Source organism: Drosophila biarmipes, chromosome 3R (genome assembly GCF_025231255.1).
Source record: "Drosophila biarmipes strain raj3 chromosome 3R, RU_DBia_V1.1, whole genome shotgun sequence".
Taxonomy (NCBI): Eukaryota; Metazoa; Arthropoda; class Insecta; order Diptera; family Drosophilidae; genus Drosophila; species Drosophila biarmipes.
Window position 1 is genome coordinate 12,262,210 of NC_066616.1, and position 17,925 is coordinate 12,280,134.

Genomic DNA, 17,925 nt, shown 5'->3' on the forward strand with positions numbered 1-17,925 from the left:
CTATTGTATGCCTAGCACCTGTAGAAGTAATATATACTTGGAATGAGAGTAGTGTATTATACAATGTGTATATAGAAACAAATGCGTTGGCCCGTTGCTGACTACTTTTGATGCTTTACTTGATGCATGTAAGTTGATTACTACCGAAACGGTGTGCGTAGCTAAGCCTTTACCTAGAACAATATTGATTTCCGATAATCGTTTATATACTTATCATTTCGATTGGCGAACTGCAGAGGCAGAGTGCCGAGACGCGGCGACAAGATCCTCATTTTGTGACTTTTGATTTATTGCCATTGATTGATTTGTGTACAAGCCCCTGGGGTAGCAGACTAAATTCATGCATTTTGCATTTATCATTTCGGTTCTTTAGTTCCTATTATGAGTTCGTGTATTTTGTATAATTTTGATAAATGTTTGTTTTCTAAGAAAATGCAAAGTAATTATACTTTACCACCGAATAATACTGACAAGCCATAAAGATAACCATAACAAGGCAACGACAAGCAGTTGATAAATAATACAAACCGATCAAGCATAATCAATATAAAGAAATATACAGAAATACAAAACAATGAATATACTCGAATCTATAACCTCACCGAGAACATGCACTCATTCGAACACATTCAAAGCACTCAGACTCACACACAAAGACACTGACAGCATATGTACTATGTATTATAGACTTGGCTTCATGGCAGATCGAAGGAATGTGATTAAATCTGTGATCAATGATTCGGCCTAAGATTTAATGACTTGAACCAAATTCAGTATTCTTTTTCCGCTTTAATGGCACACTAATACTGAGACACTGCAACACGCACACATCCATCTAACACACATACATACGTCACACATGTACAGAGCTTCAGTGCATTCCACACTAGATTTAAGTCAAATTGTTGCATTATCGTTTCAATCGATGCCACTTCGAGAAACTAATCCATTTTTCTTCCCCCAAACCCACCACCATCACCGCCCCACAAGACATATTGTGGTGTGCGGTCATATAACGTACGAGTCCGTGTCGCATTTCCTGAAGGACTTTCTCCACGAAGATCGGGAGGATGTCGATGTCGAAGTGGTCTTTCTCCATCGGTAAGTCCATCCAGAATCCGATTAGCCCCTAAGCAGAAGAATAACTTGTTTACAATCGTATTGCTAATTTGTTGTGTCGTTGTTTATTTGACTTATTATTTCATAAATGTGTTTTCAGTTGAGTTTATAATGAAGAAAACCAACAGAAAGAGAAATAGAGCAGTACTTAAGCAGCTAAAAAGATAAAGAGATAAGCGGTCAGCGGCGGCCCTGGAAAGTAGGCAATGGTTTTTGCACTATCTTAAGATTGCTTAAAATTGAAATATAATACTTTTAAAATTAAGACATATTTTGAAGCCTCTGCTGGCCGCTATCTCGATAGTTGGAAGTCCACTTCCCAGCCAGTTAAGTTAGTTCAAGGCACTATTTTAAGTATCTGCATTCATCTAGCGACTAGCAAACACACAGTCAGTGGAAATTGTTTACTCTATGATTTCGAAGTACCTCTTTCGTTCACTTTGTAACTACTAATGCCTAAACTCAACTATATATATGCCATATCATGTAATGTAATACGAACCAAATAGCAAAGAGCCTGACCTGGAGCTAGAGGGACTGCTGAAGCGTCACTATACCACAGTGGCCTTTTTTCAGGGCACTATGATGAACGCAGTCGACCTGGAGCGAGTCAAGGTACACCAACACACACCAAGACACAGCCACGCCCACACCCACACCCACAGCCACAACCATAGACACAGACACACACGAACACCTACAGACACACAGAGACACACATGGAACCAGCCAGGACACGCAGAAATAACGATAAACGATTTACTCGAGTCCCTATATCAGGTGTCCGGGCCAAAGAAAAGTGTTTTAAAAACCAACAACATGAAAAACAACTGAGATTCTTACATGCAACTCATACTTATACCCTGTGAATGTTTTGTGCCCGTGGCCAAGAAACACGCCCACAACTTAGTTCTTCAACAGCTAGGATGCAACCTCACTCTGTTTGCCCTCCGACTCGGAAAACAAAAGATTGAATACTTTCGCTGATGACCTTTCACAGCAATCAAAACCGAGACACGCCCCTCCCCCGTTCGACTTATATACGCCATAAATCTATGCTCGCTCTCACTTTGAACTTGAACAATTCAATTATGTTTATTTTTATTGCAATTTTATGGCTTTATTATGGCAATATTATTAATGGTTTCCGGTTGCTGCTGATGAGGCTTTCGAGAAAGCATTTTCTTCAAATTTCCTCTCAGAGCTTCGTGATAAATGATGTTAATATAATTTTAGATAGATTTTAGTTGAGAATCCCCTTCACATTATCCTTTGTCTTATCGTTTTCTTCCCGGCTTAAAGTACTTTTACCCCGCTTAATGGAATGACATTCTTAGCTGAATTTTTTCATACTTCCTTTTTTTCCAAAATCGAGCTGAGCTTACCAATTTTACACCTTTTATTATACTTTATATTTTTAAAATCGTAGTAACCAAAGTTTAACTCAAATAATCCCTTTGTATTATATCCGTAAAGTTTTTATATACTCCCCTAGAACTTACTTAGTCTTGAGAGCTTAGATAAGTATGTTAACTAGATACTTAAGAAGAGTTTTTGTCTAGCCCATAGACCTAGTTTAAGTAAGGAGAATACGAAGTTTCGATTTTAGTTCAGTTTAGTTCTAATGAATCACGATTTTTGTTGCACCTTCGGCTTGGAGATTTTCTTTCAGCAATTGTCTGCATTGTTTCTACTTTCTTCTTTTCATTTGCATATTTGCGGACTCCGAAAATCGCACCACAATCACAAATATTTATGTGTATATTGTTTGTTGTGTTTCGAACACCGACCCACACACATGCAACGATATTCTTCTGTTTCATTGAATACAATCCAATCTACGTGAACTCTGTGTACATTGGAATCATTGAAAACTCTAAAAACTTTGTATTATTTTCCCACAACCACCACGATAAATCAAATTGAAAAAACAAACAATTTCAATCGAAAATTATAAAGTAAACCACCCGATTTGGAACTTGAGGGTTTGTTCAAACGTCATTTTACCACCGTGGAGTTCTTCCAAGGAACCATTATGAATCCGATCGATCTGCAGAGGGTTAAGGTAAAACAAAAATGTGTTTTCATTTTATCCGTTCTCTATGTTTGTTTGTTCGTTTGCTTCCGTTCGTTCATTTACCCTATTCCTTTCCGTGTCTACTTTCGCCTCGACCTGTGAGCTTTGGTTTCATTATGTATTAACCGAACCCCAGAATAAGCGTACTTCTACTTCTTACGTACTTTTTATGTAACGAACGCTCAAATGTAATTACAACCTGCCTATTAATCAATGTATGTATGTATTACGTGTGTGTGTGTAATGTCTGTGAAGTATGCGATCTAATGCCTTTTCTGGACATAGTGTAGTGTACAACACCATCACACTCATCGGATCCCAGCACTCGACTAACCATTCGAACATCAACAAACTAACAGACTTTGAATCGCAAGCCAACACCCGAAACAAACACTCGCCGTACACGGAACACAGTTAATTGATGTTGAAGTTGTTGTGTAATCGAAATAAAATGGATTCATTTTAATTTATCCTTACTAAGCCGCATTACTAACAACTATTAACGTATACGTAATTTCTTATTAATGTATGTGCTAAGTATTTATCTGTAACTGTTAAGTTAATTGTTAATGTACAGTAAGGACACCAATAATTTTTTTATGACATTAAGGGGTAACATTTTATTTGAGCGAGGATAAGATTTATTGAACAGGTAAAACTATTCATTTAGAGGCTAAGCTTGAATCAGTTTCTTTTTGCTATTATTTATTAAAGATTTTAAACAAGCCTAATTGAGAAATTATTAAATTTTTTTTAATAAATCGGGAGAGACGCATAAATATATCTTGGTCTTAAAAACCATTGTATGTGCTATAACGAAATTAAAAAAAACGTATAAAAATTATTTGGTTTTAAAGTATTTTTAATGATTGTAAGAGGAGCTATTTCTTGCTTATCTGACATTTTAAATTAATCATGTTTTAAGATTTATGCGACTGCGAAGCAGGGATGTACAAATATATAAAATAAGATACTTAATCCGTATATTTTGTGTATATATCAGCTTAATCGATATCCCTTGAGTGGGCCTTCTTGAGCAGCCTTCGCTTGGCCTTGTAAAGTGCGATGTTGCGATACAGATTATTACTTTCCACCGTATCTAAGCTAATCTTTTGCATGCGAGCAGACTGCATGTCTATAATCGGATACAGATGCCTGTACATAGCTAGTGCTAATCTATTGTCTAATGCCCACTTGAGTTGCTCTTCAGTTGTATGGGGCTTTGGTATTTGATTTCCGTACACTGATCACCCCGAATCCTCTGTGTACTTGTTCTTTGTAATATGCCACCCCACCCGAAACCACCTACCCGTTGCCACCCACAGCCATGCACCGAGCGTTCGCCTTATGATTTCTTAATGTGTCCTTAGTTTGGAGTTGAAACCGAAAGACTGTGTCCAGCAACCCACCCACCCAGCCACTGTACAACCGCTAACTATCTCCCCAACCGCCCCCCGTGGGCACTGCTAATGAATACTACTCGTACCTTAAAGAACCCTACTACGTACGCAATGTATATGCAAGATAACAAACAATGTACGGCCTCGATCGCAGCCAGATCGAGCCAAATACAAACACTCACCTGTGGCATTTAAGTACTCATACTCGTACCATAGTTGTCCAGTCGATGTGCGTGTAAACCAAACCGCTTACTAATTGTTTATATTGTGGACAATGCTCTAAACGTGACACCTCTGCAATATATATTCACAATAACAGTAACAATAACAATCACTGAACCATAACAAACTACTTTGAACAGTTCAACATAACAAAACTAACTCACATGAGACAAACATCAAATGCCCATAGACATAGTCTGACCATATCAAGCTAACTGGCTGACCACCACAATCCAGTGCTAATCGGTTACTCTCTTGATCTCGATCTTCCCTATATCCCGAACCCCGAAAATCCAGGTACATGAAGCCGACGCCTGCCTCGTGCTAGCTAACAAATATTGCCAAGATCCCGACGCAGAAGATGCTGCCAACATCATGAGAGTCATCTCGATCAAGAACTACAGCGACGACATTCGAGTCATCATCCAGCTGATGCAGTACCATAACAAGGTGAGTGGATCTCTAGCTGAAATAACATTGGTACCTCCTTATTACCTAATTAACATTATAATAATAAAGGTTTGTAAAATAAAGCAATAACCACTATGGTTTCAAAATTATTACTAAAGTATCTAAAAGTATGCAACACAAAAGTCAAATGGCTTTACTTAACTGCATATTCTATACACTTTTAGAAGTGTAAGTTTTTTTTACTTCTGAAACTTTTAAAAATGTATTCATGTCAACGAATGTATGTATTGTATTAAAAAAAGTTACCAACACATTACGGTTTAAGAGGATTTATTAAGGTGTCTAAAAGTATGCAACACAGAAGTCAAATAGTTTACATACTTTAAGATACCTTTAGAAGTTTAATCTTTATTATCATTAAACTTTAAGATGTATTTATAAGTAACTATAGAGTTTTTTAAATAAGTTATCAAAAATTATTTCCTAAGTTTATTTACACCCAAGCCTTGTTGAAAAGCAAACATTTTAATGTTTTTAGTTTTATGCATATTAAAATAATTCATATTAATATAATTTCCATATCTAGGCGTACTTGTTGAACATACCATCGTGGGACTGGAAGCAGGGCGACGATGTCATCTGTCTGGCCGAACTGAAGCTGGGCTTTATTGCCCAGAGTTGCCTGGCGCCCGGGTTCTCGACCATGATGGCCAACCTGTTCGCCATGCGATCGTTCAAGACGGTAAGTGGGGACGCGGTCCCAGAGATCAGGCCACTCACCTACGAAATACCAGACACACTCACACTACTGGCGCCCAGTGAAAGCAGGCCGGAAGTTAGATATTTTCCAGATTTACAGATTACAGATCCGCAGACAGTGTTCCGCCCAGGGGGCAGCATTATGTGGGGTGTACCTCTAACCTACCGAATTTATCAATCCAAATGTCTCTAAATTACGTCTCTAACCCATAGTCGCCAGACATGCAGTCTTGGACAAATGATTACCTGCGCGGCACTGGCATGGAAATGTACACTGAAACATTGAGTCCCACATTTATTGGAATACCATTTGCTCAGGCCACTGAGTAAGTCACGCAGCTGGCAGTTTTCCAACTTTCCAACCATAAGCTATATCGTAATACTCGTACCAAAAAGAAAACTTTAAAATACTATATCGTATCTACTACTACCTACTCTATTCTACTTGTTAATCGTGCAGCGTTGAACGAAAAAAAAAACAAAATATCGTACACCATGAACAACATATGTATATTCGGCCTACAGGCTGGAGCTCAATAGTGATTCGAGATTTGATTTAGTAGAGAATCACTACTGGGTTTCCTGTAGGCCGGAGGAACACCTCACAACTCTCACACACACCACAAGTAAACACATTGTTATTTGTTTTCACTCAGTTCTGATCGTCGTTGTAAATCTCTCCTTAGTTGATTGTTTTGATTTATTTTTGATCGAAGATCCGGCACGTTTACACCGATCTAAGTGTTGCAACGTGTAAATGTGCCTGCCAGTGAACTTAGCTTTTGATTTTCCAAACCAGAAACAGACCACAGACACAAACACACAAAAACACCTGCCAAACATTACACTGTGAAAATTAGTCGTTGTTTCAAGCAAATTCTTTGTGTAATTGAGTGTTCTAAGTGTTCAAAATGCCTTCAGTGTTTGCAAATACAAAATATGGTTTCTTATCCTTCATTTTCAAAAGCAAACTTCAAAACAGCCCAGCCGGTTCAGCCGACTCTTTATTTAAGGACAAACAAACACCACACACACAAACAGACACACCCAATCGCTAATGTATGGTATCTGTGTGAGCGGAGCGCTCCACATATCTCTCTCTATCTATCTAAATCTATCTTTCTATCTATCCGTATCTCAGTAACAGTTCTAAGTTTGCAGCGTGCATTTTAGTTTGAGTTGGTTCTTTTCCGTTCCTGATGGTTTCAGTTCGACCTTTTGATTTCTGCTCATTTGACACACGTTCGGTTCGGTTGAGTCTTGATGCCACCCCAATGCTCGTGCCTTCTTCAATGCTGTAAAGTTCGCCAGTTCGCCAGAAAGTGTACAGACCGAATGCCAAACAAAAATGAAAAGCCCAGAGATCGAAGCAGTACTTCTATGCCAAGCCCAAGCCCAAGCCAAAGCCAAAAGCCAATGCCAGAGTATGCAATGCCTGACCCAGAAACAAGCACATCCAAAACAGCAGTACACACTCCTAGCACCGATACTCGCCAGCTGTTGAAATGTGTGCCGTAGACCCAGATGACCCAGAATCCAGTCGCCAGAGTCCCAGCTATGAGATGTGTTCGCGTAGGACCTGTCCCCCAAAATCTCTGTTAGTCTACTCCACCTGCCACAGCCACACAAAACCAAAGCCAAAAACCAAATACCAATACCAAAACCAAACAGACAAACAACAAACAACCTAGAACAAACCGATAATGCGCCACGTAGTTACTTTAGCGAACTTACTAAATGCAAACCACAACAAAACCATTTTCTAACTTTCAGTCACCAGACACACAGGCCTGGCAAAATGATTATCTTCAAGGTACAGGGTGTGAGATGTACACCGAAACCCTATCACCTTCATTTACCGGCATGACATTCCCACAAGCCAGCGAGTAAGACTCAAAATGAGAAATTAGAGAAAAAATAATACCAAATTATATGCAAACTGTATAAAAAATACTACTACTTCTACTACTACTACAACTTTTTGCATTGTACAGAATAAGTTTGTTTACCAATTCTTTTTCCTATTATTTACCAACTTGATTCGATTCCGTTTGATTTACTCTCCTTCCTCATAATAACAATCAACAACTAAACAATTGTTTGTCGCCTCTCCCCACCCCCAACTCTGGCCATCAAATGTATCTCGAAAAACTCAAAGCCCATACTTTAGAACCATAGCCACTGAAAGATCCAAACTAGCCACCAGTATCCAGAACCCGAGAACTAACCTTTCGAGGGCGAACGCATTGAACAACCTGTATATTAACCCACACTCATTTCGATTGGCGCAACTGCATCTGAAACCGTACCTAGTATACAGTATACCGAATATCGTATGCCGTATAGTATCCGTAACCGCAACTATAATCCGCATCCGATCGCCACAGTCGCTTGCTAACTCCGAACTCAGCTCGCTGCGATTCGTAGAGCGTCAGACACGCACACTGCAAATAATTTAGAGAACCACCACAGAACAGCCCACTTGTGACTCCACCCCCGACCCCGAACTCATTGCATGTGCAGAATGTTTTTTAGAGTGTACCCTAGTTGGCAATGGACCGCTGATGATTCACTGTCCGTAGTTTTGATTTCCTCAACGAACATTTTTTAAAACCAACTATTTTTTCTAGTTTACCTCTTAGCATTTTGCCTAGCATGCCTATTTTTGACTTGTCAACCGTCTTGACTGTTTATTTTTTTAAGTGTACGCTTTCAGAGCACTCACCAGTACAACGACACATACACACACTCAAAAACCCACTCACACACACACTCACACCAAGAGCATGCCCTGTTTTGAGAGAGTTCGACTACACCTTTGTAGCATACTAAACTAGGTTCAATTACGTGTAAAGCAAACCTAGGCTAAGTTGAAGTGCGATCGGGCGACCAGGGACTAACTCCCCTCTTCCCCGCGTCTAGACTGTGCTTCTCCAAGCTGAAGCTTCTGCTGCTGGCCATCGAGATCAAGGGCGCCGAGGAGGGGGCGGACAGCAAGATTTCCATCAACCCGAGGGGGGCCAAGATCCAGGCCAACACCCAGGGCTTCTTCATAGCACAAAGCGCCGACGAGGTGAAGCGGTAAGAGGTCACCCAGTGGGTCTACGAGGCCGATTCTGGTTATCATTCATATCAAAAAATAAAAATAATAAAACAATATAATATATAATAAGGAGTTTTCCTATAGATAGAAAAACATCTTAAGACTCTGTGGGACTATCCTTGAGATTTTCTTTGAACTAAGTTTCCTTATTGATTATTAATGCATTTAATAATTATAAACCCGAGTAAATGTTTTTTAAAGCGACAACCAGAAGAAGCTTAAGTTTAGGAAAACATTTTAATAACTATTTCAATCCCTACAGTGCCTGGTTCTATTGCAAAGCCTGCCACGAGGACATCAAGGACGAGACGCTGATCAAGAAATGCAAATGCAAAAACTGTAAGCAAACCCTTGTACCAAGTAGTACCCACAACTATCTCTTAGAGTCTTTACGTATCTATGGATTGATTTCAACTTATCCGTTTTGATTTCAATATGTATTTGATTTGTTGTTTCGTTTGTGAATCGAACGTCTCGAAGACAGCCAGAGTCGAGTAAGCCAAACAGAAACGATAGGAAGTAACCACTCGATTTTAGTTTGTAAGAAGGACCTAGCGAATGTTGAGGCAGATTCTAGGTATAAGGCGCAATCTTTCTAACCTATATGAATATCTAAATATTTTACCACTCTACCATGAAACTACTCGTATATTTTTACATGTTTTTATACAAAAATATCCATGTTTTTATTATATATTTATTATGTATGTGTGTTGGCGCGTGTGGCCTCGCTCTCAATGAATTCAAAACCAAAAACTGCAACAACCAACCACAACAACTAACTATATCAATAACTATAACTATGCATAACCGAACCGAATCAACAACACCCATTGTCATGGCTGCAACTGTTCGAACAACCCTCGCACAACGCGTGTGTGCGATTGTGTGTGCCGCACTTGCAACGTGACATAACCAAATACAACCAATAAAACCGAAATCGAATCCAATTTAATACCAAATAATACAACCCAATGCCATAACTTTGTCCCACAGTGACTGTTCAGCCCAGGAGCAAATTCGATGACTTAGGTAAATCAAGCTACAAACCGAATAACCCAGAATAAAAGAAAACACACTCAAATCTCCCACAAAACCGAAACACTTGAAAACCACACAAACACTTCTCAGTTTTGAAGTTTTATCCAATTCCAATACCAGAACCAAAACCAATACCGATTCCAGTTACGATTCCAACTTTTGTATAAAGTACATTTTGCATACTCCCATTACCTTTTGTTTGTACATTGAATACAGCAAGGCGAAGGTCCCGATTCCCAGACCCAGACTCCCCGTCAGCACCTCACACTTACCGAGAGCACAACAAAATCAAGACTTTTCCTTTGATTTTGGTTGTTTGTCTTTAGTTTTTGAACGATTTTGCAAAGCAAAACATTGGACCGTCTCTTGTGCTCAGCCCCGACCACGAACCGACCATTTCCGATATCATAACCACCCACCGGCATATACTACTATATATATTAACAAGGAACCATTCCGTCCTGCCCGTTTACCTTGCCCATGTCCAGTTCTATTTCGGTCACTGTTTGTTTTGACATGCGCCTCTTTGTAACCCACGAAGTACCAGTTAAATACACCCACACCTATAACGATTAACTAACTATATACTCCCATACATTCGACGAGGATGAAAAGCAAAAACTCAACAACATAACTTATCATCGACCTTGTAAATATGTTTGTGCGATATGCAACCCCAGTTCTTTGATTACCTATCATATACAGCCACAGTCAACCAGCAAGAAATCTTAACCAAACTCGCTTTTCCTTTAACCATCACAAAACAAGACATTAGATACAACCACAGATAGTTGACACCTACGATTTTGTGTTTTACGGGGCGTATGAGTAATGTGCCAGCCCAAAGCGGTGAAATACAAAGGAGAATCTGCGATATATTGACCCATATCTATATGAGCAGCAAGCGCCACTTAAAATTAAATTTATTCCACTTAATTCTCTGTTTAAAATTAAAGACTTTTTTGCAAATCGATCTTCAGCTTTGTATTTCATTAAATCGGCATGCATACCCTTTACCATCTCTATTTTTTATAAGCCACACTCCATAGCCCTCTTTTTGATGATCAATTTTTATTCCAAACCCGAATCTGCACAATTTTTCTAAAAGTCTGTCTCGCTAATCCTCGCTCTTGCTCTCTCTGTCTCTGTAACTCCCTCTTATCTTTGTACTTTATACTTATGTGTTGAGAATAATACAAGATCAAAATAAGTGCATGGAAATGAGCACAACAATCGATTTACATTTATCACACCATCACCATACAACAAAATGTTTTATAAGAAGAATATACTCTATTTTCGATCAATTTTGACTCACTTTGCAGCATCCAGCTCTGATTTAAATACTCTTCCTAATACTTATGATTAAATAAAGTTATCTTTAATACTTACCGGTAGACCTAAGTTCTTGAAATGCTGCGCCGTCCTTACGAATCCCCTAACACTTTTCCTTTGATTTGTGTTCTTGGCGTGGCACTCACCTCACTCACAGATCTCTATTTACATTTATATCTATTACCAACGCGATTGTATATAACCACGAGTAGCTGCGAGGCGAAGAAGTGTAAATAACATTAGATCAGGCTGCGGCAGACGTTAACAAAAAGCGTTACCAGACAATAACCGACGTTTATGTATTTGGTTTCTATGTAGCGTAACACCTAAACAGTCTCTACCCACACTCTGTGAATCTAAATCTTAATCTGTAAACACCCCACTTAGCTGGAAATGTTCTTAAGTAGTTAGTAAGTTTGCCGAGTTTGCGTTGCCTGCGTTATGGCTTTGAACCAGCGACACGGGATCCAATGTTGCAGCTGAATATGTGTGAAGCGCAGTTCGCAGTTCGCAGTAGTAGTGCCTAGAGCTTAAGTTCTGAACCAATCCCGATCCGATCCCAGATCTCCAGGCCTGTTATATACTTAACTGAACTATATGCATTTGATTGTGTGGCTGAGCGAGTGTCTATCTGAATACCAAAACGTAACCATCTTGCAGATGTGGGCATGATTATGATGCAGACGGGCATGGTCAACCAAGGCATCACGTCGGTGATGAATACAATGGAGGGTACGCTTTCAAATCCATTTCCTCAAACGAAACCAAACCGATTATTTGCGATTTGCGGCGCTCTATCCTTATTAATATCCGTTTTATATTACCAAGCCAAAAGATTTATTTGTTGCTGCTAAACCCATTCCTAATCCAACGAATCTAAAAGAAACACGAGCGATGACCAAAGGGATCTTTTACAAAAAGGTGTAAATATATTATGTCCGTTGGTCTCAAGGGAAAGGTACAGAAAATTTCCTCTTTAACTAGAAATCTTTTTATTAATAAGTAAGACTTTGGTGAGCGCTCTCAAGATTTGGCCTGCCAAATGTATTAAAAGCAATGGTCACCCTTTTAAATCTAATTGAACGTGGAAACTAAATCAAAATTACTAAATTGATGTACAATTGATGTACGTTTGTGTGCCTTAGTTAATGCTAAAAACCTGGAAAAGCTGTTAGCTGCTAATCCCCGCAAGAAATTAGAAACCTAATGGTTCAGGTTGAGAGGAAACTGGGTAGAATTAAGACAGGAAAACAGGGGATAAGGTGTCATTCAACTGCAACGAATTCGGTTTCAGTTCTAGTTCAGTTGGTACTTGTGCTCCCTATTATCGCTCCATCGTTCTCTCTATCGTACTCAGTATAAATATTACATTACTTACTATAGAACTAAATTAGTTTACGATTTCTGGTTTGGTTCGCCCGAGAAGCGCGTATAATGTCATAATATACGAAAGCATACCTAGTATATATTCTCTATATACACTGCATATACCTATTTATAATCATAAACTGCATACCGCATATGAATATATCAGCATATATATTTACGAAAGTTCAAGTACAACGTGTGCCGTGCGATTTACTTATGATTTCCGTTATAGCGTATTTAATTTCCTGTATCTTGATTTACCCATCATTTGTTGAATGATGTTCCAATGATAAGCATACGAAGATTGCGAGGAGAAGAAGATGAACTAAATTATATTGAAATCAACAATCATTACCTTGCCATCATTTACCTATTCACACGAATCCTATAAAATTCTGTTTTCATGAAACAAAAACAGTGGCCACCTTCCGGAAAGGCGTCCGAGCCGTACAAATGGTTGGGCGTGCAAGTACGTATAACTTACTCTACTCTCTCACTCTCTCTCTCTCTGTCTCTTTCTATCTCTCTATATCCTGTCTCTGTCTCTACTACTACTCTACTACTGTAACCGATAAGCATACAACACACACATTTCATAACCAGAACCCAGAACCACGAATCCCCACATGACTCCAATTGGCAACCGAAATTCGACCTTACATCTGCCCCAAAGACTCTCTTGCCAGCCAAGAGCAGAGCTTGATTACATGTTCATAGCGCCAAACTAACTACCAACTAACCCACTAACCAACTCTAATTGCTACTGTTCAGCTGCCTACGCCATTCAGCAAACCAATCAAAAACCAAGCCAATCAATCAGGCAGCCAAACAATCGAAAATCAATCAATCTTTGTCAGAACACAGAACCCAGAACACAGAACACGAACACGAACACACTGCGCCCCTGGCCCCGCCCACCCCAGAACCACCCGCCCCCTTTCCAACACTAACGCACTACACACAGCAACTCACACACATACATGTTTCGTTTCTACTCGTTCGTTCTAGTAATTGTGTACTTTCATATTCAACTTTAACCTTAGTGTGCGTGTGAGTGTGTAGTAAACTAAGTAAAGTAAAGACCAACCAACCGAAGTTCGTTTTGAGTCAGTTTAAATTGGAATCAACCATTTGGATACTACATATTCAGAGACATACTCGTTCAGACGTTGTGTTTCCGTATGAACTCCATACTATCCATGCTCTTTCCATTTTGTTATCAGTCGAGTCGGCGTGTTTATAACTCATTCTATAACCTAATAATCGTACTCGTATGTCGTAAAGTATCTTGTACAAACGTTAACCACATATTGTGTATTGTATCTTTCGTATCGTATCGCATCGTACCATGTCGTATAGTATCGTTTATTCGTGATACAATTCTACCTGTTCACGTATCGTAGGACAACTATGTCATACCAACAGTACTTCCAGCTTCCTCTTTTATGATACACTGACACTCCATAGAACACTACACACAGGTCTCAAGGACCTGCATAGCCCAACACCACACTACACCACACTCATTCCCTGTAAAATATATGTACAACCCGCTCTTCTGCGTCCGGACTAAGTTCCTTTCTATATGATATTTCAAATTGTAAACCTATCATCTTTCTATTGTACTCCCCACCCACACATTCGTGTTCCGTATCAACTACTACAACTACAATAAATACTCCTGTTTATATGTCTCTGTGTGTGTGTGTAGAAGACGATGAATACTCGTTGTCAAGTAAGTCAAACTAACTCAATTCGTTGTATATCCAAACCGAAAAACAGAAATACTCTAATTAAATCGCATTTGTACTTATCTAAAACATCCATTATGATTTGAATTTACTAGAGTTTTCGACAAATTCCCCTTCATATGTGCCAGTGCACGGTTTTCGTTTCGATTCTCGTGATTTGTATTGTATCTGGTTTTGTTTCCGTTGTTTTCGGTTTTTCCCAGAGAGAGAACCCCATTAAACTAGACCTTTCGTAAGTTATTGTTTTACCATGCATAAACCAACATGAATAAATAAGACGTAAATGACTTGAGAAAGCAAAGCAACTGAGCCAATGATTAGGGCCACCATCCAATCACTACCACCCAAAATGAAGTAAAATGCGGCAATCAAGCAGCTCCTCCTCATCCCCCGAGCACTGCACCAGCCTCCGGGGCACGGGAGGGGGGAAGGGGATCAATTAGAAAGCGATTAAATTCCAAATTCCCCGCAGTTCCATTGCTCACCAACTGTAATCGTTAAATTCAGCCCCCGCTCAGAGGCCGGGGCTAACATAGATAGTGCAACTCGTAGTTGGAGAGACCGTTTGACGTTGTTCTTGAAGTGGGTGTTAGCCGTAATAGCAGTCTAAGTATTAAGCGCTTGAAAATCGGATGCCGAAATCCAGCGAGCCAAAAGCTACCGATGAATACCTAGAATATTGCCAACAATCTTGCTACTCAGCTTGTATCGCACTTAGTCAGCGTGTTGCTTAAATAATGCTTCAAGCTTAACCGATTTGGTTTGTATCCCTAACCTAAAACCTATACCAATGCTTGCTTAGTCTTGTCCACCGTTTTACCTATGTTATCTCTATATATCTATGTACTCTGTACCCGTTTGTATAAATGTAAGATAACCATCACAAGTTCTGTTCCAACTCATATTTATTTGCATGTTTTGTTCGATATTCTATAAAGCAATTACCCGAAATGAATCCCGAAGAACCATCCCCCGACCATCTTGAACACCTTCAGTTCAGTTTCGGCCGAGAGCCCTTTTCGTTCGATTTGATTTCGTCAGGTTTTCCTGGGTTTCCCCAAAAGTCAGACTAATTTCTCTATGATTTTCTCTCCAGTTTCTCCTTTATTTTGGAAACAAACCGAAACTCTTACCGCTTCAGTTCTTACAAAACCAAACACAATCCCCCTTAAAAAAAAACGAAAAAAAGAAAACAGAACCAAAACAAAAGAATTCGTTGTATATTCAAAAGCAGTTATGAGCTTCACATAAAAAGCTTGACCATAAAAAACACAAGAAATGCATACACACCGAATCTGATTTTTCTGAGCTGTGCGATAACGAACCACCGTATTTTACAGATGAACACCATCCTGCACCCACATTTACGCCTCCAGAGCTACCCAAGCGGGTGCATGTGCGTGGATCTGTATCGGGTAAAGTCTCGTCCCCAGTCGAACACTCAATTGGGTATCAGTCAGAGATCAGATCCACAGAAAGGTTATTTTGACGTCGATAGGTGGATGTAGCTCATTGTTCGACCGGGCCACTCTCACATTACCCTCACACATTTCCCAACCAAGATCAGTTTCAGTTGCCTTTGACTTCCCCCTTTTTCTTTCAGTTCCTTGGTTCGCTTTTCCCTCAGTTGTAAGAGTAAAACCGTATCCAATCCAATAAATAAGCGATCAAGTACCACCCGCCGATAATTGTTTAGCTATTCGTTTGCATAAATCTGTTTTTGCGTTGACTCTTGAACAGAACTCGTTTCTCTGCTAATGTAACTCGTTGAAATAATCTATCTAAGGAACCGCCATATATCTCCCGTATTACTCCTCATGCTTATTACTCGAACCCATATCGATGTCTATTTAACTTAACCTACTTATTTGTACACATCACCTGTGTGCCTTCGTTTTTAATTGCATAACCGATCTGCTTGTTACCGAACTTTGTTTATTACTGTCGCAAGCCACACACAGCATCACCATAACCAACCAGAACTAAGAACCAGTAACAAATCTAAACCCAATGCAACACGCGGCTCAAAGTACCTTTCTCGATTAACGAATGACTAATACTTAAAGCCAATGAGTATCTCTTCACACTCTGACCAGCGTGGCCAGCCCCCAGCCAAGATTACTAATCGATTGATCTGCTCTCTGTCTTTGATCTCTGATCTCTCGTCAAACCAACGCCACGCTTCTGCCTGCCAAATGTAACTGCCAAATGCGAAATGTCACAGGTGATATCACGCGTGACAGAGAAGATACGAATCGTAAGTTCGCCTGGGTTATCATAGTCATTGTCATACGGTTCCATTTGTGTGTTACAGTACTCAATCGCAATGTGCGCCGTCCGAATGGCACTGGCAACGGTACAGGTGGCATGCACCACATGAACAACACGGCGGCGGCTGCTGCGGCGGCTGCGGCGGCGGGCAAGCAGGTGAACAAGGTGAAGCCCACGGTGAACGTGAGCCGGCAGGTGGAGGGCCAGGTGATATCGCCGTCGCAGTACAACAGGTGAGTCATCCGATTGAGTTTGGTGGGGACTGTACATACCAATATATATAACAGGGGGAGGAACAGGAGGCCATCTACTTATAGACTTATCACATAAACAGCACTCTGTTCAGTTATCAAATAGCAAAGCAAAGTCGGTAATCGAGCAAGAGCAAAGAAAACTCAATGAATACACTTTCTAGGTCAACTCCGTTTGCAGCTGCATCAAGTTTGATTTCACTTTTCCGTTGCGTTACTACCAAACAAGCAATACCGATATCGAAGAAACCAAAAACACTCAATTACTATTATTGTGTTTACTGTATGTTTTATTTCACACAACACCAGGGACAGGAGAGGGCTTTCCAGGTGCCTCGTACATATGTAAATGCTCTTTAACCAACTAACCCGAACACCTCAACTAACTGTCTCACCCACCGCTCACCCAATCACTCACTCACTCAAGAAAAACGAAAAACAAAAAACAACCAACCAATTAATAACTTTTAACCAGTCTAAATGTATAAAACGAACAACATTTTGTTTCAGGCCACCAGAGAATGATGCTAACCCTTATGCGGGCTATCAACTTGCTTACGAAGTTAAAAAGCTCATGTATGCGTCCATAATTTCCTAGATTTTTAACTTACGAACTCTATCAAACAATCAAAAAGCCAAAAGCCTTTTTTAACTATACCTTAGTATTCGTTAAATCTTATCTAACTACATCTTATGCGCATTTTGTTGACACTCATTGATATTGATATTGATTGATCGAAAGCTATGCCATACCATCAACTACGCGTACTAAACATACCAAATTTAACCAATATGTGCGTTTACTGTCATGTCGCTG

The 17,925-nt window shown here is 39.7% G+C and overlaps 1 protein-coding gene across 34 annotated transcripts in view; it reads left to right on the forward strand.

The window, feature by feature from the left end:
• Positions 1–17,925, forward strand: part of LOC108031365 (calcium-activated potassium channel slowpoke) — a 42,715-nt gene that overhangs the window by 17,901 nt on the left and 6,889 nt on the right. For 3 of the 34 annotated variants that reach the window (XM_017104651.3, XM_050889170.1, XM_017104650.3), the window contains exons 8-20: positions 991–1,101; positions 3,079–3,184; positions 5,116–5,268; positions 5,816–5,971; positions 7,762–7,874; positions 8,911–9,069; positions 9,354–9,430; positions 10,088–10,123; positions 12,128–12,199; positions 15,927–16,001; positions 16,811–16,843; positions 16,901–17,090; positions 17,619–17,684. In XM_017104651.3, coding sequence (XP_016960140.1) covers positions 991–1,101; positions 3,079–3,184; positions 5,116–5,268; positions 5,816–5,971; positions 7,762–7,874; positions 8,911–9,069; positions 9,354–9,430; positions 10,088–10,123; positions 12,128–12,199; positions 15,927–16,001; positions 16,811–16,843; positions 16,901–17,090; positions 17,619–17,684 — 1,347 coding nt within the window. The other 31 variants (XM_017104679.3, XM_017104681.3, XM_017104680.3 and 28 more) reach the window with 28 other exon arrangements.